This window comes from Dreissena polymorpha, chromosome 7 (genome assembly GCF_020536995.1).
Source record: "Dreissena polymorpha isolate Duluth1 chromosome 7, UMN_Dpol_1.0, whole genome shotgun sequence".
Taxonomy (NCBI): Eukaryota; Metazoa; Mollusca; class Bivalvia; order Myida; family Dreissenidae; genus Dreissena; species Dreissena polymorpha.
The window spans coordinates 89527467-89551402 of record NC_068361.1 but is presented as its reverse complement, the minus strand read 5'-3'; the positions used below and the strand labels follow the sequence as shown (position 1 = coordinate 89551402).

Genomic DNA, 23936 nt, shown 5'->3' with positions numbered 1-23936 from the left:
ACTCGGTCTTTAGGCAAAATTATATAGCTTAAATCCAAAAGAAAGTAGGTTAGGTCTTCATTCGCTACCTCAAGTTCATTGTCAAACAATATGATAGAAGAGGATTCTTGGTTGGGATCGTTGTTCGATCGAACACATTTCTAAATTAAATAATCGTAAAATCTCGTCTGAATAAAGTTTCCTCCGAGCAATTTGCTGAATATATCGGGCATTGAATGCAACAATTAATTCTATTCCTCGGCGCGTTAGAAATGAATTCCCATGAGTTCATGTTTCGATTACTATTTCTGGGTATTACTATAAGCTGATGTGTTATTTATTTACAACATACGGATAAAGCAAAAGCATTATAAAACAAATTACTCGCTTAATTAGCAGGCTCGAGATTTTGTTGTTATTGATACAATTTAAATGGTATATTAAACAGTTATATAAATACAAATCTAAACAGCCTGATATAAATACAACCCAAACATCAAAACAAATATTACAACTGCATAATTCAAATCAGGTCTATTAAAAAGACTTAAATACTTTGTCAACCATGGTTTCTTAGTTTCTATCGAAGGGCATTGTTAGTTCGACCAAAGTTTTTTCAGGTTCTTTAAGGATCTTTGTATATGAGCCACGCTCTGTGAACAGGTTTTTTTATGAACGTGCGTAAGGTGTCTTCCAAGATTAGCATGTGCAGTCCGAAACTTTCTGCCTTAACTTGCTGTTTGCTAAGAGGAGACTTTCTGTAAACGAAAATTATCATAAAAACGAAAAGTGTCGTTCTTGATTAGCCTGTGCAAATTACGCACATTCATTAAATCCCTTTTTCACAGAGCATGGCCCATACATGTGTTGTGTGATGGTGATATTATGTTATTCAATATAACGGAAATATGTCCATTGATCTAGAATTTTAAAAAATGGTACTTTCAATGACATTCCGAATTAACAAATACATATTTATTTTAAATCGTAAGTTATACCTAAAAATTAAATTTTCATTGGTCAATACCTTTACTCAAATAAGATTTCAGTTCATTTACCTGAAACACTTTAATTGACAACAAAATACCTAAATAACTACCGTTGTTATTTCAGTATCGTGTATACAACAAAAGAATTCTCTGGTGAAAAGCAAAATTACTTCAAGTCGTAAAATAAGCGCGACGATGACGCATTGTAATATGAACACAAATCAGATTTCTTGAACATTTCGAACACTGGTATCATCCCCATTTGTAGTTTATTGGCTTTATTAGGTCCTTATATAGATATACAGATATCGGTAACGTCTTATTTCCCATCCACGGCAGATGTATTAGATTTCATTTTTCATATTTATGTGTTTTTGTAGCATCTGAGACCAACTTCAGTGTCAATCCAAATGTTAAAGGTTCGGCTTTTTTTCGTGGAAACCAGCAATAAATATGAAATAAGTGTCATTCTTTTCTTGAAAGTTAGAAATAAAGTATAACAAAGTGTCATTGTCTTGTTTTTCTTGGAACAAAATAAAACAGTGTACATTTTTATAAGAATGCTATGGCGGCGCGTATTCCCTAAGACGCTTTTCCACATCAAAGCAATGAAGAAATTTATAGTGTAAAATAAAACTGTATTTGTAAAGATTCGGAATTTATAGCAAAAATATAATTCAAAACATTGAAAAGATTGAAATCAAATGTTTTACAAACATTGTGTGTGTATTTATATGTTAATGAGGTCCTTTCCTAGACAGAGGCTACATACAGTATGTGTGGATCTGGAGTGTGCCCCAGCACTCCTAACTAATTAATTTACTAGACGCACGAAAGTTGGGACGAATTTTGAATTATAGCTGCATTTTGTACTGAAAGATTGTTGACATATGATTTGGCCTTTTGTTGTGGGGGGGGGATGGGGGCGGAGTACCCGGATGAAACCCCACGTAACCGGGATTGTGAGTACCATCCAAACTAACATGGTGCATTACAAACATTATAAATCTAAGGTCTACAAACACGTACAAGAATCGCTTAAGTTTCGTAAAAATATACAATGAATAATTCGATAATATTATCAAATGAATAAATTTAAACTAATCTAGATAACATATTGAAAAGGGTTATGACTTATGAAGCCATCAGAAAGAATGCTTACTTTAATTCTTAAAATTCGAATACGAAAACAGTAGTTGTTTGCATAAAAAAGATGCTTTATAAATAGCGCTTTGTGAAAATGGAGTTTAATGCAAGTGAGTTAAGTGTCGAACCGGCACAGTCTTATCATGGACGACACTTACAGCCTAATCTGGATTTTAGCTTAGAAGACACATACAGCCTAATCTGGATTTTAGCCAAGAAGAGACTTTTTTAAAACAAAAATCATCATACAAGGGACAAAAAATTATGAGAATGCACAGGCAAATCTGGGACGACACTTAAATCATTAACCCCACTTTTCATAGAGCATTTCCGATATATATGAAAACTCTTATAGCAAAACAACTAGTTTGAACTATTTTAACTTTTGAACCGAGTGCATATTGTTTGCTACAAGCTGAAACGCATCCACTGATCAAACAACAAAACTTAAAACGTTTAATATGCATTATTCACTAAGAAGTAACACTGCCAGCTAGCTCAGTTGGTAGAACGCTGAACAGCAAATCCGAGACTCCCGTGTTGGATCCCCTACCTTGTGTTGGGATCAGTCACGAAACCATTTATACGGCAATTGCCCTCGACTTCAGATTTTCATATTTATAATATCGGAGTACTCGATCTATCCATAGGCATAAGACACTATGTATGTTTTGAGAGGATTCGATTTTGTAAACATGCAGAATGAGGTCTGAATAAATATTGAACACTTGTATGGTTCGCAAATAGCAGAACGTAATAGTACACATTGTTTATTTCACCCAATGATACACATTATACAATAAGGGCAATATTTTAAAAAGCATTGTATTTCGTTAACTATAATAAGGAAGAACTACAATTTAAGTTATGAAAACGCCGTCATCGGAGTGTATTCTGAGTGAACATGCTTAATAAAAACGCCTCCTCTACAGCATAAGATATAATAGAAATAATATATTTAAAAATGAAAAGACATGACACTGTTGACGATTTATTTAAAATGATATTACCAAAACAATAGTAATATAGTGGTCATTTACATTCTGGAATTTGCGGCATACTCCGTTCTTCCAGCTAAAGTCAAATGATGAGTAATAAAATGTTCAACACCATCAACAATGGCTGAGCCATGTCTGGTAAACCACACATCCGGTTTAGAAATTAATAAACTTTGACCTCTGGTTCGATGTTCAGACTCGTTTTCACCAGACTGTGTACCTTTTCTGCGATACCGAGTGAGCCCGATAGACCGGTAGAGCGAATGCCACCGACTGTTATCCAGTTTCTGAAAAAAACGATCAAAATTAAATCAAGCATTGTGTGTATTACATTTTATTGATACCAATTTGAAGACTTACGTCTTAAAATAAAGAATAGGGGAATACAGTCTTAAATGGCCCGAAGTGTAATCTCTATAAATACACAAAACTCCAATAAGAACCATTTAAAAATGACACAATCAAGCTGTATTGCATGTTCATGTTCAAAACTGACGAGTGTTCTTGGTTCTTAGTATTTTCATCCTTCTTGAGTCAAAGAACTAGTTGGCGAAAACGGGCCCTTGGTTTTATGAGTAATCTCTGCTACGCACGTACTACAACTCACATCGGTTTAACGTTTCATTGGAAAGACGAGTAAGTTTAAGTTTAGATTTATCAGACATTAAACCTGTGATCACTTCGTCCGTGCGCCTGTGTTTAACCACAAGAAATCGGATTCGCAACACAAAAAATGAACACAAGAAGCTATTAAGGATTCCTTTTTTTTGCGCATGCGCGCGACAGTTTTCTGATTGTAATCATTACCGTGTCGATACCAATAGTTTAAACCTAATTAAGTTTGTCCAATAGCATCGTAAACCTAATGCATATTGAAAAGCTCTCGAGTCCGTTTCCTGGATAAAACCAATAATTGATATGTATCGGGAGATCTTAAGAGCGCTCCCACAGTGAGGATGAAATCCGTGATCCCCCGGTCGCTAGTCGGACACCATATCCACTACGACACATCAAAACGAAGTATACACTCAATACCTACGTTAACCGTATATGTTTCGTTGAATTGGAGTAAGTTTATCCGTAAACACTTGTTTAAAACCTAGTTTTCACTATCGTGCGATCGAAAACGAGCACAGTACAAATCCTTTTAATGACGGTGCTAAATTGTATTAATTATGAAAGTGCCAATAATAGAATTGTTTAAAATTTCGTTACACTTACAGAGGTTATAAAAATAAATCGAACCTGTAATGCATGTCGACTTAAAGTTTCAGCTTTAAAGCTCCAATATATATTTGTGTATCTGACATATACATTTGAGTTGATAGTACCAAGAGAAACGGTTAGTCCAACATCATTTATCCGTAATAACTACCCTTTTTATCACATACATATTCGTTAAACTTAACCAAATTAGTCTAACCGACCTGTCTGTCTCGGCGGATATGATGTAATCCTTGACATCAGTGGCGGGTCTGACTCCTGTGTACAGAGAGACCACCGGATGTGAGGGCAGTTCTCGCACCACTTTGGCGGCAATCTGGTCAAAATCACATCAGAATCATAAAAAACGCTTCGCATTAAGATCACAGTAAGAGCTGCGAAAGGTCAACTTCTCATGATATCATTATATCGGTCAATCAGAACTTTGCTATCATGTTATTCAAAATGAATGGGCAAATAAAATCAGCTAAGATACCAAGTTTATTTGTTTATATAAATATTTTTACACGAACATACCATTTCGAGTCGCCGTGTGGGGTATTAGCAAATAATTGACACTTTGCGTTAGATAAAGCAATAGGAAAAGTTATTTATTTCCTTTATAAATTCGGTCTTGTTGTTCAAAAAAGGACAAAACAAATACGGTAGCTTACGTTTATTGACTCATAATTCATATTTAAATCGGCTGTCAAAAGAAATGGGTGCTTCTGTTGAGAAAAAATATGCACTTATGCCCACGTATCCTAGCGTTTACCTCTGTGAGACGCAGACGAATGGATTCATCCACGGGTGCTTGTTGTCTGATGTCAACATTCTCTGCTGTCGGCCCGATGATTACGTTGTCATAGACTGAAATATGAGAACGCTGCGGATAATGTTCATTGCATTTCAAATTTCGAAACCGACAATTTTGGTCCGATTTTATTGTCAACGTAGCAGTATATATTTACGCTTGTGATGTATGTGCACTATGATTTCTGGAGAAAAGGCGGGATTTGAATCACAATTGTATAAATGTTGCTTCCACAATGAAAATGTGTGATGGTGAAAAAATGAAATTTATTGTGTCATTTATTTTTTAAATGATGTTAGTTCGAAAGCCAACTGTATTTTTTAATATCACATGATGTCGTAGCATCAACAATAATGCGTTGATGGTATATCTTCAGAATAACAGGTTACTGCCCTACCAATATTTACTTTAACCGGTTGTGCTTACATAAATATAAATACGAGGATTTCCGAGCCGTTCTTGTATATCATTTCGAGCATGTAGTATCATAAAATGAAAGGGCTTCAACATCTTTCTCTGTTCATCAAACCACTTTTTACATATAAAGAACTATGCACTCGCTACCTCATTGCATTTTGAGCGCGAATGAATAAGTTGACAGTCAATAATCATTTATAAAATCTGTTTTTGCTGTGGGAGGGGGATATTTTCGTGTTTAAAGTTTTTGGTTTCAGAAAAGCGAAACTAAATCTAGCATATGCGCGGTTAGCAAGATATCTTTCCTTTATTTGGCAGCTAAAAATGGTTCATATGTATGGGAGGGGGTGCCTCTTTTTAAAACTACCCCCCGCCTAAAAACCGGGCTGTCTTCATGAAATCATGGTTCGGCACTGTATTTGTTTTGCGGTACAGAGCTTGGTTAACAGTTAAGTCGCAATGATTTATCTGATTCATTGCTACTGAAAATAATTGACGTTAGAGCTTATTCAAATTAAAACATACTATTGACTGATATAAACGCCTACTGCACTGTTAAGAAATATAACCGGTACCATTATATCAGACCGATATTATCATAGTGGTCTGATAAAAACGCCTACTGCCCTGATATAAAATAAAATATAATTGCAAAATTGAATCAGGTCATTATCAGCGTAGTAGTTTCTTGTTAAACATTGTACACAATAAACAATCCATTAAATATACCTGAACGGAAAACTATGACGCCTTTCGTGACGTCACTCGGTACCGGAAGTATGCTGGAGTTTAGCAGGTTCATCGCTGATTTTGAGTACACTGTATACTGACCTTTTCGTGGCAAGATCCTGTGATAATTGATTGGATAATTTTATCTAAAGTATGCTCAAATGTAAATTGTTATTAAAAATAAATCCAATAAATGTGGGTACAATAAAACTGAAGTATTAAAGGGTTTGTAAGATTGTTTTCGGGAACACACCAGTAAATTCAAATTATATGTTTGTTTGTAAACAAACATGTTTCTACCTAAATTCCGATTTTCCAGCCAAAATGTTAACTATGTCGCCATAGAGACCGGCGCAGTTCACAACGCATTTTGAATAGAATGTTCCACGTGTGGTTTCCACGATCCACTTCTCGATGTTCCTGACTACGCTGGAAACACGTGATCGAAGTAAAATGCGTGCGCCTTTCTTACGCGCATCGTTAGCGAGCAGGACCGGAAACAGCCACGGGTCGGTGACTGCTTCGTCCGGAATCCAGAGACCGCCTAGCGCCCCGGAAGTGATGTTTGGTTCCCTTCTGTACAGTTCTGAGCAGCTCAGTTCCCGTATGGTCGTGCATTTGGCGGCGTTTGAGTTGGCAACTATTTGTGGAAACCTTTCAAGCTGCAAAATACGAAATACTTGAGTAAAACTGGAAATTGAAAAATGTTCACACATACTGGTTAGGTTAGTAAGAAGCCATGACAATCAATAACAGCAAAGCTATGGGTACATGTTTCAGTGATTGTAATTTATAACATATTATCGCAACAACGAATACTATAACTATGTTCGATGTGTGGCGCCAATGTGGTTAACTGGTACTCCCAGTTTGTCCAACAGCGGAAACACCCGCGCCTGGCATCGCTGAATACAATCTAGTTCGAGTCTCTCCGTGGCATCAAAACCGGTGTGGAGCATCCCACTGGATACATTCAATTAAACGATACATGTTTTAAAATAATTATGAGAAATGCAATATCATACGAACATATGGTATTTAAATTCATTTCTTCTTTTAAAAATACTATATTATTTATTTTAGCATGTCACATGTCAATTTATATTCGACTAAGCATGTTTATAAATGGCTAGAAATTTCTGTGTTGATTAGTTCAGCGGAAAGGGACCTATTTAAATTACAATAAAATACAATGTTTGTTGCGTAAGGAACATAAGAATGTTTAAGATAATGAAGCGAACATATCTCACCTGTTTCCCGAGCTTGCTTCTGCAGCAAGGTGCTCGTTCTTTTCCAACAGTAGACATAAATAGCCACGTGACGTTAACTCGAATACGCATGCGCATCCAACGACTCCGCCCCCTATGATGATGACATCAAATGTTTCTTCCATTCTATTGGTAGGAGGAAGAAAAATGACTCCATGTTACATGTAAGCTTAAACATGTTGTTTAATTTGATGTGTCAAAACATGAAATCAGGTAATGTGTACTTTTTTCTTTATCATTAAGAACTTAAACTTTTGTAATACATATCAAATTGTGCTCATCGTGTTACTTTGATTGTCTCAATGTACTGAACCGCGATAGTAAGTGGTGTATCGAATTGGTCTTCATTATGCTACCTTATCCGTCGTAGTGTACTGAACCTTGATGCAACACAGTATTGATCGAGAGTTGATTGTTCGAATGAAGCCAGTTATTTTACTGCATATTGATGCAGAATAATTGTGTTCCAACTGCCTCATATTAAAAGCGAAAGGTATGCTAACAATGGGTAAAGACACTTACCTCTCGATGAAATACTATCGCTGTTAGCTGTACGGATAAACCATGTGCACAATAACACGTTTACATCGCTATCTTCTCATATCGCTTATCTCCCTTAATGTTCCGCTTAAATGACACACCACGCGTTCGGTGATAGTAGTTGAACTCGAACCTGAGTGATGTACAGTGATACTATGCGCAATGTTTAAATGAAATGTATAATGTCATTTTATCATGATATCGAGTTGAATTTCAAGTAAAACAGAATTAAAGATATGGTGGAACTCTAAACCCGTCCGATCTTTGATTTGTTAAATGTGCATACATTGGTGCTTAAACACGATATTTTCGTGTAAAAGTTAAAATATAATTTAATACAAGACGACTAAAATTGCTTAAATTTAACATTAATACACCATGTCAACATGACTTAACAATCTTACTATTAAGGATTTTATACGATGTAAAGAAAACAAAATAATCTTAGACGCACTTCAATTTTCAAAATTATATTATAGCTTATTATATCGCAAGTTTGTAATAAACACAACCGGACCCATTCCAATTTAGAGTGTGTCTTAAACACTGTGAATTAACAAAAACTGTCACGTGACCACAAAAGTCAACGTCAGTAGTCATTTTATGACAACAAACAGCCGCGCAAGGTAGGTTTTTTTTCCAATATCTTTGCTGATCATCCTCTGACTTTCATACGACCTAGTGCACGCAATATGGCATGCATATAGCTTTCGATCGGTATATCACACGTTTTGTGTGTTGCTATGGTTTTCGAGAACACTTCGGCGCAAATTGTCATTAAAGAAGCAAACGTCAGTAGTAAAATTACAAAGAGTCAGTCTTCTCGAAAATTAACCATCACAGAACTGTCTATGCTTTACCGGACGAACATATATTACATATGTCTATGCATAAACAAACACAAATATCTACCCGATATTGATTTAACGTTTAAAGAGTGAAAACAAATATGGCAAACGTCAGTAGTACGTTTAGGAATGGCAAACGTCAGTAGCAAAAACATGCAAACGGCAGTAGCCGAATAAATGCAAGCGTTTAATTTAATGAAAAACATGTGAAACAATATAATTTATGCTAATTTAGATTTAAATTAGATATAACTAGTTAAGATTCATGTTATAAATTAATGCACGACATGTATAAATTCTGCAACAACAAAAATGAACTAATGTTTAAGTGATATTATGTGCATCTAACAGTTTATAGGTGTCTATCGCAACCGTTGTTTATTTTTGGTGTTTTTACTTCATATACACGTAATACTATATTCGTTAATGCAGCATCAACATATTGATAAATGTAAACATTGGATCATAAAAGCTCCAGTAAAAAATCAAGAAAAAAATTAAAAAAGGAAAAGAACATTGCCCGGAGCAGGTTTCGAACCAGTGACCCCTGGAATCCTGCCAGAGTCCTGAAGTAAAAACACTTTAGCCTACTGAGCTATTCCGCCGAGTACACATTTTTGACGTATTTTATACCTTATATAAGCAATCTTCGTAGTTTCACAAAATATAACGGTGATAGTAGTTGAACTCGAACCTGAGTGATGTACAGTGATACTATGCGCAATGTTTAAATGAAATGTATAATGTCATTTTATCATGATATCGAGTTGAATTTCAAGTAAAACAGAATTAAAGATATGGTGGAACTCTAAACCCGTCCGATCTTTGATTTGTTAAATGTGCATACATTGGTGCTTAAACACGATATTTTCGTGTAAAAGTTAAAATATAATTTAATACAAGACGACTAAAATTGCTTAAATTTAACATTAATACACCATGTCAACATGACTTAACAATCTTACTATTAAGGATTTTATACGATGTAAAGAAAACAAAATAATCTTAGACGCACTTCAATTTTCAAAATTATATTATAGCTTATTATATCGCAAGTTTGTAATAAACACAACCGGACCCATTCCAATTTAGAGTGTGTCTTAAACACTGTGAATTAACAAAAACTGTCACGTGACCACAAAAGTCAACGTCAGTAGTCATTTTATGACAACAAACAGCCGCGCAAGGTAGGTTTTTTTTCCAATATCTTTGCTGATCATCCTCTGACTTTCATACGACCTAGTGCACGCAATATGGCATGCATATAGCTTTCGATCGGTATATCACACGTTTTGTGTGTTGCTATGGTTTTCGAGAACACTTCGCTCTATGCTTTACCGGACGAACATATATTACATATGTCTATGCATAAACAAACACAAATATCTACCCGATATTGATTTAACGTTTAAAGAGTGAAAACAAATATGGCAAACGTCAGTAGTACGTTTAGGAATGGCAAACGTCAGTAGCAAAAACATGCAAACGGCAGTAGCCGAATAAATGCAAGCGTTTAATTTAATGAAAAACATGTGAAACAATATAATTTATGCTAATTTAGATTTAAATTAGATATAACTAGTTAAGATTCATGTTATAAATTAATGCACGACATGTATAAATTCTGCAACAACAAAAATGAACTAATGTTTAAGTGATATTATGTGCATCTAACAGTTTATAGGTGTCTATCGCAACCGTTGTTTATTTTTGGTGTTTTTACTTCATATACACGTAATACTATATTCGTTAATGCAGCATCAACATATTGAAAAAATATCCCGGAAAGAGAAATATAATGCTTTTGAATATCAACCGTACTTTCGTTTTGACAACTGACGACAGGAATGATTCGATTTACAATGTGAATCTAAATTGAGTTTTACGCAGATTCGTTCATACGACACAAAGACACTATTTTGTTTTACGGATCATTTCGACTAAGAGGTCTCACCAGTCACGTAAACTATCGAATATAATATATATATTTTTATAAAAAACTGGTAGCATGATGCGTTGCAGATAATTGGTCATTAACCACATTTCAACTAACTCTTTTGACCTGTTAATTTGTTCAGCTCAATTCATAATATCACTTGAATAAAATAATAAGCAATCTTATTGATTTGTGACTTATACTATTTTACTTGTTTGAACATTACGAAATGATCCTTGAAACAAAATAAGTGTCTTTGTGTCATATGAACGAATCTGCATAAAACTCATTTTAGATTCACATTGTAAATCGAATCATTCCTGTCGTCAGTTTTCAAAACGAAAGTACGGTTGATATTCAAAAGCACAGGTCGAGATGTGTGTGCACTGTTTATCCTCATATTTATGTTATAGAGACAAAATAACAACAATATGTCTCTTTATTTACAATTGGTTGCTGCACTGGCACTTTAGAATTGTGTTTCCTTGCTAAAAAATAACAAGCCTATTATCATGTAAATGTTGTGCTATTTGTATCTAATACTGTATATATTGTCTTTAAATTATTGAGCAACAATTTTGCCAACATGACAGACTTTTAATGCAGCATTAAGCCCCGCTTTTCCTGAAAGCAGCCAATATGTACGGATTTCAATGATAAACTGGCAAATGTCGTCGCACAAGCTGTTATAAACACTAGACTGGCCAATATCGTTGAACAAGCTCTTAAACCTTATGCATGCTTTCTGCTAAAGTGCACCAGTGGTTAAGTATAAACAGGCAATGGTTATCGTTACTACCTGCAGTTGTCTACCATAGCGTAGTTAAAGCAGACTGATTTGCAAAACTGCCACTCTACTTTAGCGTGAGCTAACGCTCACACTAATAAAATTGTGAATTGTGCATTGGTCTACCCATAACTTTGCCGAAAACTCAATGGACCGAAACGAAACTCGCACTTCATTTGTAAGTCATGTAGTACGTTTCACATACCGAAAATCAGCTCACTATTCTGAAAGCGTTGCGTAACAAATCCCTCCGGAAACCGGTTATTATAGAAAGATAAAAATATTGTGCAAGGCCAATACAATAATATGTGTGTGCATGTTAGGTCGGTGTCTGTAATAAAATGGTATATACTGAAATAAATAAACCCTAACCTCTAAAGCAAAGGGAAATTCATCTTCTGATATACTACACATATTACACTTTTTTCGCCTATATACTTGGGAGAAGGTTTGGCCTATCTTGCAATCATAAACCAACATTAAATTTACTTTTTAGTAAACCTATTGTCTGATGTTTTATAAACTTAATCCAATATTTATTAATGTTAATTAATCTTGAAGATTGACAATTTAGACGATCAAGTTCACCGCGCAGTGATTTGACTGGAACAACAAATCCTTGCCTTCATAACCAACCACGTAATGATGGCCGCTGCACGTGGTAAAATAATTTTCCCTTTATTATTTTTATTTTTTTAATTTAGGTAATTTATTATTTTATTATGAACCTAAACGTATACACTATTTTCAAAATATATATAAAAAATGATACTACTTTTCGTTATGTAATACTTAAACAAACGAAAATGATACTACTTTTCGTTATGTGATACTTAAAAAAATGAAAATAAAATCCTACCAAATTTGGTTGGTATTTTCTTGTTGTGGCAGAGAATGTATGTGAGAAAATGGAACGACATCTCGGCGCGGAGATTGCAAGTTCGCCATATACAAAGTCATTTTGTGTACATCTTTAAACACCGAAGATTTGTAAACAAACTTGCATATGAAAACGCTCCATTAACAATTTCACTGCCATAGTTCAAAATTTGAGTTATAAGTCTATCAAAAAGTTTTAATGTGTGACTCAAAGAAATATTAGCAAATTTATTTCGAATATTTATTCGTTTAAAAAAATACTTTTAATGCTTGTCTTTAAAGCGAAGTTTTTGCTTCCGAAAAGAAACCTCAGGGCGTGAAAACAATTTCCAGATAAATACATTTGTTTTGTTTACCATTATAATTAAAGTGTTTAGAAGTTGTGTGTCCGCCCTTTCAGAAAATCCTACTTATTTGTTGTGTTCACAATACGTTTCCAGCGCTTTAAAGTAAAGTAAATCTTAGCCTTTTTGTTATTCTTTTTCCGAGTACACATGCTTGTCTACTGCGAATGTTTGAGCGAGATCCACCCAGCATGAGTTGAAAACACACAGTTTTGGGACTAAATAGTATGCAGTGGAGAAACATACAAAGGGTTTTTATCCTTCCACATTCATCACCACCAAAATTCCTTTCTTTACGAGTATCTTCAAATCAACAGTTGAAGTTGGAGTTGAAAATACAAACTGTTGGGACTTTACTCCTTTCTTAACTACTATATACCTTTTTAAGTTATTCAACAGTTACAGAGCATAACACAAGCCTTGGGACGTACGTGTTTTTATTTGTAAACTCATCATTCCCCCTGTTTTGTATACAATCCTTTACAGAAAGAACGCAAAAGAACGCAAACACGACCATGTAAGTTTAAAAACAAAGAGAGTGACTCTATCTAGGTCAGTCCTAGATTTTTGAAATACATTCCATGTTTATTTTACTGGCTATAGAAGCATCATATGCATGAACATATCGATATGAATGTTTTACAACAATGCTTTATGTAAACGAAGATTGAATTGTTGATCTACAACATTTTTTGTGTTGCATGAATGTGTAATTTTATGGATTATGTCAATCGAAGAGTCTACCATTTTCTGAATTGTATTCAGGTGGAAACCGTTCGTAAACGTTCCTTACTATAACTGAATATTCAAAACCACAGGAGAGCACAATCGATCTAATGATTTCTGCGTATATAAGTAATGTGCGTAAATAGGCTTGAATAACAGATGATCAATAACCCCATATATATCACGTTGATACTGATTTTAGTGTTTGTGAAGAGTTTAAATGTTACCTCAACGTGTGACCGATGTCTAAAAGACAGCCTTGTGTTTCATGCATGCTTGTTTTCTTGCCTTCCTCAAACTGGATAATGTGTGTGTAGTAAAGGTATTTAAAAATCACTAAATGCATCGGCTTGTTTGAGAGCTGACAAAATTTGGAATCCACTGATCGACGGACGGACGGACAGACATACCGATCGTCAAAGAGATTCATAGAAAGCTAACCCTGCATACATGTGCTTGGCATTCGCTTACAGTTTTATGAATACCTTTCAACAATTTGTACATTTTGCATTAAACCAAACAGACACAATTCCATTAAAAATTAAAATTGGCATAAGACATATATTTTTTTCGTGTTTATCATTGAAAAATAATACGATACCAAAATATGTTCACAACGTTTGCTTATTGAGAGCCTTAAATGTGTTAAATAAGCTATGAATTGTTTACCATATTGATTAAACAGACATTCGTTCAATTGCAAAACAATTGTCAATAAATCTCATTAAAATGTTTCACACACGCAAATGTCATAATATGATATCAACAAATTCAAATGGAAATGTTACTGAAACTTACATTTCATGACAAGAACACATGTAGATGAAATAAGGACAAAGCGATTGAATTTGCAGTCTAAACTGATTTTGTAAAAATGTCATGACAATACGTAAACATTAGATAAATACCACTGTCTAACTTCAAGGGTGTCGAATCCAGTCGCTGTCGAATGATGAATTGTTAATAAAAACATCATTAATACAACATCAGTACAAGTATCCATTGGTCGTCGAATGAATAACCTCAGTGAAGACATAAAACAGCAATACGAGAATAAATTTTTCATTGCCGAATGTTAAAAATCAATGACAATATCATTATTACAACAACAACACATGTATCCATTCGGACGAGTATTTAACATCAATTAAAACATCATAACAAAAAAATCAATACATGTATATTAAATCATAAAATACTATTTAATACATATTTGTATGTATTTTACACCGGTATTAACAAAACACAATATATTGGCAAAACGAATGCCGGTGTTGTCAAGCTTTCAAATCAGCTAGCTGTCTTAACGGTTTGAGACAACGACACGTACACAACAACCAAAGCAACAAAAATACCGACCAAAAAGGCTAGTTTCTCATCCGCATTCATGTCATTTACCGCCTTCGTCAGTTTAAATAAAAACATCTTTTGTGGTGTAAGCACAGGCGTTTTATCACTCTCAACCGGATGTCTTCTTCGTCTAGGTTGCATCATCTGCCTCACGAATTTGAGAGCTATGTTGTCGATGTACGGATCGTCCAAACATCGGCCGTCCACATAGCTTTGCCAACGGATGCTGTTATGTTCCATAGCACCGCCTATGCTGAACTCTTTGGCAACTTCATTCTCCATCTCCTTAAACTGATGCCGTTTAATCATGTTTGAGTCTGATGTCTTTTCAGAAGTGTTGAACCCTTCCACCAAATCACACTTTGTGATGACTACGAACAGGTCAATATTGTCTGAAAACAAAATGCTTTTGATTTTCATATTGTGACAAAACGCATTATTAGTTCATTGTGTTCTTCAAATATCATAACGATGAAATCACAAAATTATGTTAAGTGCACACATGCTATTTTTTTAAATACTTTTTGTCAGGCAAGGATGGTGCTCACAAGCTTTTTTAAACACAACCAAATAAATTTAAAATATTTATAAAGTGAGTGGGTTGACTTTTTGGTGTCTTTTTTCTGTTAAATAAACGGAAACAAATCCGACTTTATTTCAAACGTTGTAAGCGAACTATGTTTGTCATATATTATTTCCTTGATTTTGTTTCCTTGACTATCAGGTTAACATTTACAAAGAGTGTGAATTGTGTTTTGATAAATTACTAACATTTGAAATGTCGTGTTGCCTGGTCGTGAGTTTCTAATAAACTTCGGACGATTTCGACTAAATCAGTCGGCAGTGATTGAGAGGCACTTGCAACAAATACAACTCTTGTTACCGCCCATTCCTTGCTATTGCTCGGGTACATTTTCTGTAAGCAATCTACACCATAATCTTTCTGCAACTTTTGTAAGTATTTAACCGATGTTCCTGGAGGAATGAAACCTGAAAAAATAACAGTGTAGTATTTCAAAATGGTCATTAATCTTAGTATCACATACATTTATCAATCATCAATGCCACTGTTTTAATTAAGTTGCTATTTGATCTCTCAAGTGTTCTGCCGCGCTCTCTGTGTTTTGTATGCTTAGGATACGCAAATCAAGCTAAAACGCCTTGAGTATTATTAGACGCCAAATCAAATAACTCACCGTTTGACTAATTTGATTTTGATCAAGTAAAGGTTGATTTCAAGCACTATTTAAGGTCACAAATTATGTATTCTCAGACACAAACAGACAATGAAATTTCGAAAAAAAAACTCCATTATCTTATTGACATCAGGCTTATTGTGTGAAGAGTTTTATTTTCTTTGAAACATTTTAGGAGTTACTATTTTTAACACCTTTTATTGAACGTGCACACACAAGAAAGTTAACTTGGCTTTTCCAAACTATATTTGAGACTTCATCATGAAATTTCATGACGATTATTTAAATATTAAACGTATGACGATATGTCTCGAAAGCTTTGTAACTAAAGAAGTGATGTAGTTGAAGTTTTGTAACTAAAGAAGTGATGTAGTTTATATTCAGTTTAGTTTAGTTCATCGTACATCAAAAAGGAACAATTATTTTGCTATGAATTGTATTCAACAATTGAGCACTTAAATGGGTATTAAATTGAATTCAATTCTCTTTTATTGCTATGTAATTTGAATTTTGATGCCATGAGTTTAAATATGATATACAATAAAATGTCTCGTGAACACATCTGCATTAAGTGTAAGAATTGTAGGTTAGCACTTTAAACCCAAAATTCACTGGTGAATACAGTTGTATTCAGTTTGTGTGTATCTGTTTGAGTTTGTAATTGTTTGTCTCGTATATTCGTATATCTAGTTTTTGTCAACACTGATCTCTTGTCGTTAATGAATTAGAATTTTAAGAAAATTACTACATACCTATTATTTTATTATTTTGCAATAACACATTTTTTTAAATATTGCGAAAGATAAGTTTGTGTTTTATTTTAGACTTTTATTCCTCAAAATATTCAATAACTTTATTCCGTGTATCGTTCTCAAGTGTTGCATGCTTTTTAATTATCAAAGATAAACAACTCTTTTGTAATAACAATATTGACAAGTCGCAAACACGCGGATGATTCAATGTCTTCACAAAATTGGTGTAATAACTTTTGAAACAATAAATAAAAGCTTAACATTCATACAAACTGTTATACGAACTGAAAGCCACAAAGAAAAAAATATTTATATATTTATTACGAAACAGATGTATGCCTGGATTGCGTTGGATTTTAATGTCCCTACGGTAACTCAGGTGTTGTTTTTTTAAACATTAGGCATAATTGTTTGTTAGGATCTTAAATTCGCAAAACCGTCTACTGACGAAATAGACGAACATTAATGCCTGGCAAATAATAATGGTTTCACAGTATATGTGTTATTCTATATCGATATATAGACTATGTACCTCCAAATACTGCCTCGAGTAATTCGCGTATATTGGCAGATTGCTCAACACTCATCCCTGGAACGTCTATGATGTTAGGCAACTTATGCAGACAATTGGAAAATGCTTCTTTTTGTAAACCTTGGAGATCATACTTCTCAATCCCACAGTTTTCAAACCTATATATATAAATATATATATATATATATATATATATATATATATATAATAACAATATTGGCTATTGTACGTTTCACAAAATCTAAAGACATAAACCATTTGTAAATGTCTTCGATTGTTACACATGGCACAATTTATAAGTTGAAACTATACTTCATGAACAATAAATACCTTTAAACGGCCCCCTTTAAACTGAACAACTATAAACATGAACTGGTAAGATTTAATAACAAAAAAAAATATATATATATAATACTGACAGTGGTTCTATAATTAAAAAGAATACCTCTTTGACACAAAGTCAAGGACATCTATAAAAATTAATATAATATTTGCCATTCAAATGCCAGTGTTTTTGATGCCACGTTCCCGTAACCAGCTTTGGCTTTGTGAATATATTTTCCCGTCATGGCTTTGATGATGGTGTTCACCAATGCACTCTTTCCTGCACCGACGCTGCCCAGAAGAAGAAGAACCTCTGGATCTTTTCTGTCCGGTCTACTCTCAACAAAAGTAATAACGCACCCATGCCTAAACGCTTTGTAATTTTTTATATACAAGTCATACATTATTGAAAGTTTGCATTATTATAGAAAAAGCACTATTCTTCATTAAAACATACTTGTCAAGATATATTTCTTCACATGAAATCATTAAGTTGTATTTAAATCGTAAACTTTAAATCAATATATGTTTTGCATTTTGAAATATAAAAGTGATGGAACTATTAAACCTGTGAAATGAACACTGTTTGATTGCGAATTTTGCGGATTGTTAATTGGGCTGTCCATGCAAACATCATTAAACAAAGTTATGGTCAGTTATACGCCATGAAAAATACATGGTTCTGAATGTGAGATAGTACCCTATTTACAATCGAAATTTTTCTCACATATTTTTCCATATTAAGATTAACGGGATCGTTTAGTCGGTGGTGAATTAAAAAAAAATATCCGTATGTTTATTTATGAAATAATTAAAAGATTTATATAAACACTGAGTATGATTGTAAATAAGAGCGTTATACAAAGCCCCGATGTAGGCTAAACTTAGGTATTGTTGTACACATTTGCTAAGATGTATTTTAAACTTCGAAATACTAGTAATTTACATTCAAGGAATGGTTTCGAACTTAGCAATAAATACTAAAAAAATACAGATGAAACTGAACTTTCTTACATATTAATATTCGTTGTAATCATTTGACAAGCGGATGCAAGTGAAATATTCACTTTACCGATTACACAACTCTGCAATTTCACAGATCAGTTCAGCGTTTTCTTCCTGTTTGTTTAACGGATCTTTTTCCATGTCCTGTTGTGTTGCGTCTATTAAAACGTATTGACGATTTAATTATAAATTATCGCCAATACAATACAAAGGAATGCGCGCACTAAGGCATGCGTGTATAATTTACAAATTCATAATCGAAATGTGTCCAAAAATTTGCATTTATTTTATCCAGCCGTTAAGTCCGGTCTACTGGCGGAAAATTCTATAAAATTGTATCGGCTGTTAATAAAGGTCAATAAAAAAGAATGTATGGGTGAGATAGCTACGCCGGAAATAAACTAAACCAATATTTGACAAGTAAATATTGATAACATATGCTTGTTTTCCAGTTAAAAAAGGCTATAAGCAATAGGGGAATATAAAACGTGTTTAACCATTTCCGGAAGACATGACATTCTGTATATTTCCGTTTTCTGGCCCATCACTGCCGCAATATATATCTGCAAAAAAACACAATCGACAGAATATACTTGAAGAACAGTTGCAATAAGCAATATGATAATGTTACGAAGATAAGAAATAAATATTAATCTATACAAATTAAATTAACAGATATGACTTGAGTATGTTTTCCATGTCAATTGTATGCTCATTTAATGACTCATCTGTTTTGGCAGAGTAAACGAATGCGAACGTTTAACAGATCGTGTTTAATCGATAATCCCGTATGGTAGGTAAATTAGGCTCCAGTTAAAAGCTCTTATGATTTGTGTTGTTGTTTTTCATAAATTAGAACTAACTTAGTCTACATGAATAAAGTCATCATTATCAGACCTCATTTCTTTGAGATTTATAAGAAAAATAAGTGTGTATATGAAATTAATCTGATTTTGCATTGAACAGACTTCTCATTGTTATTGCGCTTAACTCGCATTTGTTACTTCTTACATAACTAGTGTGAGTGCCCTTTCTGAAGTAAGTGCAATTAAACCATGTGGACTGAACAAATTTCTATATTTATCTTCTTGTTTTGAAAAAATAAACACTAAACATTAAAAACCACAGACTATATTTTAAATAAGCAGTATATTGCACTCACCTTGAATTCGAAAGTTGTCCATGTTACAAGGTTTATTGTCGAATGTTATGTGTACGAAGTTTATCTTATGCTTATCTACCAGGTCAGGTGCGATCATTGCATACAGACGTGAGCGTGAGTGTTGAAATCTCGTGAATGTTTAAACTGTCGTACACTATCTCAATATATCGAGGGTTTGGCGCAAAACTATTGTAACTCTGATTTTTACCAAAAACCACTTTTCACTTAAATTGTACATATTTTCATACCCTGCATCCATAAACAAATATTACAGTTATATAATAAACAAGTACAATTTTATTGTGATCCTGCAAAATGTTGTATCTATAATATGTAAAAAAACTTATTGCAACACTATTGTATTTGAAGATACATTAGTGTTGCAATAACATATGTGAATCCAAACAAAAAGTCATATTGCAATACTATGGTATCTATAGATACCATAGTGTTGCCCATATAAACTCAGTAGTTATATTTTCCTTTTGAGTGCAAAACTATTGTAACTCGAGATGCAATAGTTTTACAAATTAATTTGCATGTATTTTCATAATATATTTTGTGCAAATTTTTATAACTTGAGTTACAAACGTACTGAACAAAGTTTAACTACATTTCCAATATGTTTTTAGCGTAAATAACATTAAGGATGTTTGAATTTACACAAGTTCATTAGTTAAAGTAAAGTATTTCTGACAATTATAAATTACATTAAGGATGTTTGAATTTACACCGGTAAATTAGTCTAGGTATGGTATTCCTGACTATGACAAATTACATTTAGGATGTTTGAATTTGCACCGGTTCATTAGTCAAGGTATGATATTCCTGATTATGGTAAATAACCTTTAGGATGTTTGAATTTACACGGGTTTATTAGTCAATGTATGATTTTCCTAAATATGATAAATACCATTTATGATGTTTGAATTTAAACCGGTACAGGAGTCAAGGAATGGTATATCTGACTATGATAAATAACATTTAGGATGTTTGAATTCACACGGGTATTAATAACATTTAGGATGTTTTAATTTACATGGGTACATTAGTCAACGTATGGTTTTGCTGACTATGATAAATTACATTAAGGATTTTTGAATTTACACGGGTACATAAGTCAACGTATGGTATTGCTGACTATGATAAATAACATTAAGGATGTTTGAATGTACACGGGTACATTAGTCTAGGTATGGTATTCTTGACTGTGATAAATTACATTAAGGATATTTGAATTAGCACAGGTACATTAGTCGAAGAATGGTATTCCTGACTGTGAAAGCTAACATTTAGGAAGTTTGAATTTACACAGGTATATTAGTCAAGGTACTGTTTTCTGACTATGATAAATAAAATTTAGGATGATTGAATTTACACGGGTACATTTGTCAAGGTATGGCATATCTGACTATGGTAAATAACATTAAAAATGTTTGAATTTACACGGGTACATTAGTCAAGGTATGGTTTTTCTGACTATGATTTATAACATTTAGGATGTTTGAATTTATCCAGGTACATTAGTCAAGTTATGGTATATCTGACTATGATAAATAACAGTTAGGATTTTTGAATTTACACAGGTACATTAGTCAAGGAATGGTATTCCTGACTATGATAAATAACATTTAGGATGTTTGAGTTTACATGGGTACATCAGTCGAGGCATGGTATATATATCTGACTATGATAAATAACATTTAGGATGATTGAATTTACACGGATACATAAGTCAAGGTATGGTTTTCTAGACTATGATAAATAACATTTAGAATGTTTGAATTTCCAATGTACATTATTGAAGGTATGGTATTTCTGACTTTGGTAAATACCATCTAGGATGTTTGAAATTACACGGGTACATAAGTCAAGGTATGGTATATCTGACTATATTATAACATTTAGGATGTTTGAATTTACACTGGTACATTAGTCAGGGTATGGTATTCCTGATTATGGTAAATAACATTTAGTATGTTTGAATTTACACGGGTAAATAAGTCAAGGTATGGTATTTCTGACCTTGATTAATACCATTTAGGATGTTAGAATTGAAAACGGGTAAATTAGTCAAGGTATGGTATGTCTTACTATGATAAATAACATTTAGGATGTTAGAATTTACACGGGTACACTAGTCAAGGTACGGTATTCCTGACTATGGTAGATAACATTAAGTATGTTTCGATTTGCACGGGTATATTAGTCAAGGTATGGTATATCTGACTTTGATAAACAATATTTAGGATGTTTGAATTAACATGGTAACGTTAGTCAAGGTACGGTATTTCTGACTTTGGTAAATAACATTGAGGATGTTTGAATTTACACTAGTACATTTGTCGAGGTATGGTATTCCTGAATATGATAAATAGCATTAAGGGTGTTTGAATTTACACGAATACATTAGTCAAGGTATGGTATTATGACTATTGTAAATAACATTAAGGATGTTTGAATTTACACAGGTACATTAGTCAAAGTATGGTATATCTGTATATGATAAATAACAGTTAGAATGTTTGAATTTAAACGGGTACATTAGTCAAGGTATGGTACTCCTGACTATGAACAATAACATTTAGGATGTTTGAATTTACACGGGGACATTATTTAAAGTATGGTATTTCTGACTATGTGTAATTGCATTTAGGATGCTAGAATTTACAAGGGTACATTTGTTAAGGTATGGTTTTTATGACTATGATAAATACAATTTAGAATGTTTAAATTTACAAGGGTACATTAGTCAAGGTATGGTATATCTTTCTATGATAAATAGCATTAACTTTCTATGATAAATAGCATTAAGGATGTTTGAGTTTACACAGGTACATCAGTCAACGTATGATATTGCTGACTATGATAAATAACATTTAGGATGTTGAAATTTACACAGGTATAGGTGTTTTATTATTACGATTATGCTGGTCCGGTTCATGATTTAAATCTGATTCAATTACCAAGAATATCATAGGGGGATTTTGTTGACACATTAGGAATTAAATTTCAGAACCTAAGTAGTGCCCCGATCAAATTGAAATGGGAAAAATACAGAGACCTATTAATGCTTTGCAAAGCTCATATTCATTCCAAGTGTCCACCATTCATTCTTCTTTCTCCTCCCCCATGAAAATTGTGTGTGATAATTACTGATAAATTAATGTTTGGATGTGAACATTAAGGGCCATGTTAATGTTTTTGATTTTTGTTTTGTTTGTTTATAATTAAGTTATGGACCTAAACATTAAAAATATAGGAATAGTGTGTAATTATGACAATAAATGTTTTAATTGCATAATGCAGACTTTTAATTACATATCAATTGCTAATTATGTCACAAGTTTTGCAATGAAATGACTGTATTGTATTCTTTATACATAGTTTGATTATAACAAAGTCAATTGCATTTTAGTATAATGGCATACAATGGAAATAAAACAAATCTTTGCTAAATTTATAAAAAAATAAGATAAAGTTAATAACATATTTCAATTTGATATTGCTTAAGGTAAATCTTCTTTTGTAAATATTAAAGATACCTGTCATGTCAAGACTTCAGTGTTCATTTTCACTTGCAACTGTTATGTGACATTGTATCAATGATAACATTATTGTAATACAATCATTCATGTTATGCTTACTGTTGTCAAGCAAATAGCATAAAATAAAAAGAAAAATTGTGTATTTTGATGGAAGCTTTAAATTAATTTCATCTCATGAGCACCAGACATGACATTTTCACTCATGGCGTCGCCCCTCATGAAAATATTACATCTGGTGCTCACTTGATCACATAAATTTTATCTTCCAATCTTAAAAAACAAATATACTCTATGTACAAAGCTCATGATTTCATTAAATAATGTTATTGATCTAATGTCCTTCATTATATAGGATTATCCAGCTTGTTTACATAAAAGATATGTAAATTCAAACATTTTAGACAAAAAAAAGAGAAAAAGAAAAAAAAGTTTCAAGCTGGATTTAAACTTGGACTGCACCACAG

General features: G+C 33.1%; 2 protein-coding genes across 5 annotated transcripts in view; both read right to left on the bottom strand.

The window, feature by feature from the left end:
• Window positions 1-3092: 3092 nt before the first annotated feature.
• The window catches only part of LOC127837069 (glycerol 3-phosphate dehydrogenase-like), a 284765-nt gene continuing 263921 nt past the window's right edge, over window positions 3093-23936 (bottom strand). Inside the window, exons 5-9 of one of the 4 annotated variants that reach the window (XM_052363885.1) lie at window positions 6576-6937; window positions 6276-6394; window positions 5091-5185; window positions 4540-4652; window positions 3093-3399 (exon numbers count right to left, since the gene is read on the bottom strand). In XM_052363885.1, coding sequence (XP_052219845.1) covers window positions 3276-3399; window positions 4540-4652; window positions 5091-5185; window positions 6276-6394; window positions 6576-6937 — 813 coding nt within the window. In that variant the 3' untranslated portion in view covers window positions 3093-3275. The remainder of the gene's footprint in view (window positions 3400-4539; window positions 4653-5090; window positions 5186-6275; window positions 6395-6575; window positions 6938-23936) is intronic. The other 3 variants (XM_052363884.1, XM_052363886.1, XM_052363883.1) reach the window with 3 other exon arrangements.
• On the bottom strand, window positions 14451-20050 carry LOC127837070 (uncharacterized). The gene is made up of 7 exons (XM_052363887.1): window positions 19925-20050; window positions 19260-19325; window positions 18830-18920; window positions 17929-18090; window positions 17434-17591; window positions 15725-15943; window positions 14451-15345 (listed from the first exon to the last, which is right to left on the bottom strand). The coding sequence occupies exons 1-7, from the start codon at window positions 20019-20021 to the stop codon at window positions 14894-14896; spliced, it is 1245 nt and encodes a 414-aa protein (XP_052219847.1). The 5' UTR covers window positions 20022-20050; the 3' UTR covers window positions 14451-14893.

What these genes read in the sequence shown, in the direction of transcription:
- LOC127837070 (XM_052363887.1), bottom strand. Translation starts at nt 20,021, where the DNA reads ATGATCGCACCTGACCTGGTAGATAAGCATAAGATAAACTTCGTACAC. An exon ending in TGTCATGTCTTCCGGAAATG is followed by an intron (nt 18,921 to 19,259) that starts GTTAAACACGTT and finishes ACGTTTTAATAG; the next exon opens with ACGCAACACAACAGGACATG. An exon ending in GGCAACACGACATTTCAAAT is followed by an intron (nt 15,346 to 15,724) that starts GTTAGTAATTTA and finishes TTTTGTTTTCAG; the next exon opens with ACAATATTGACCTGTTCGTA.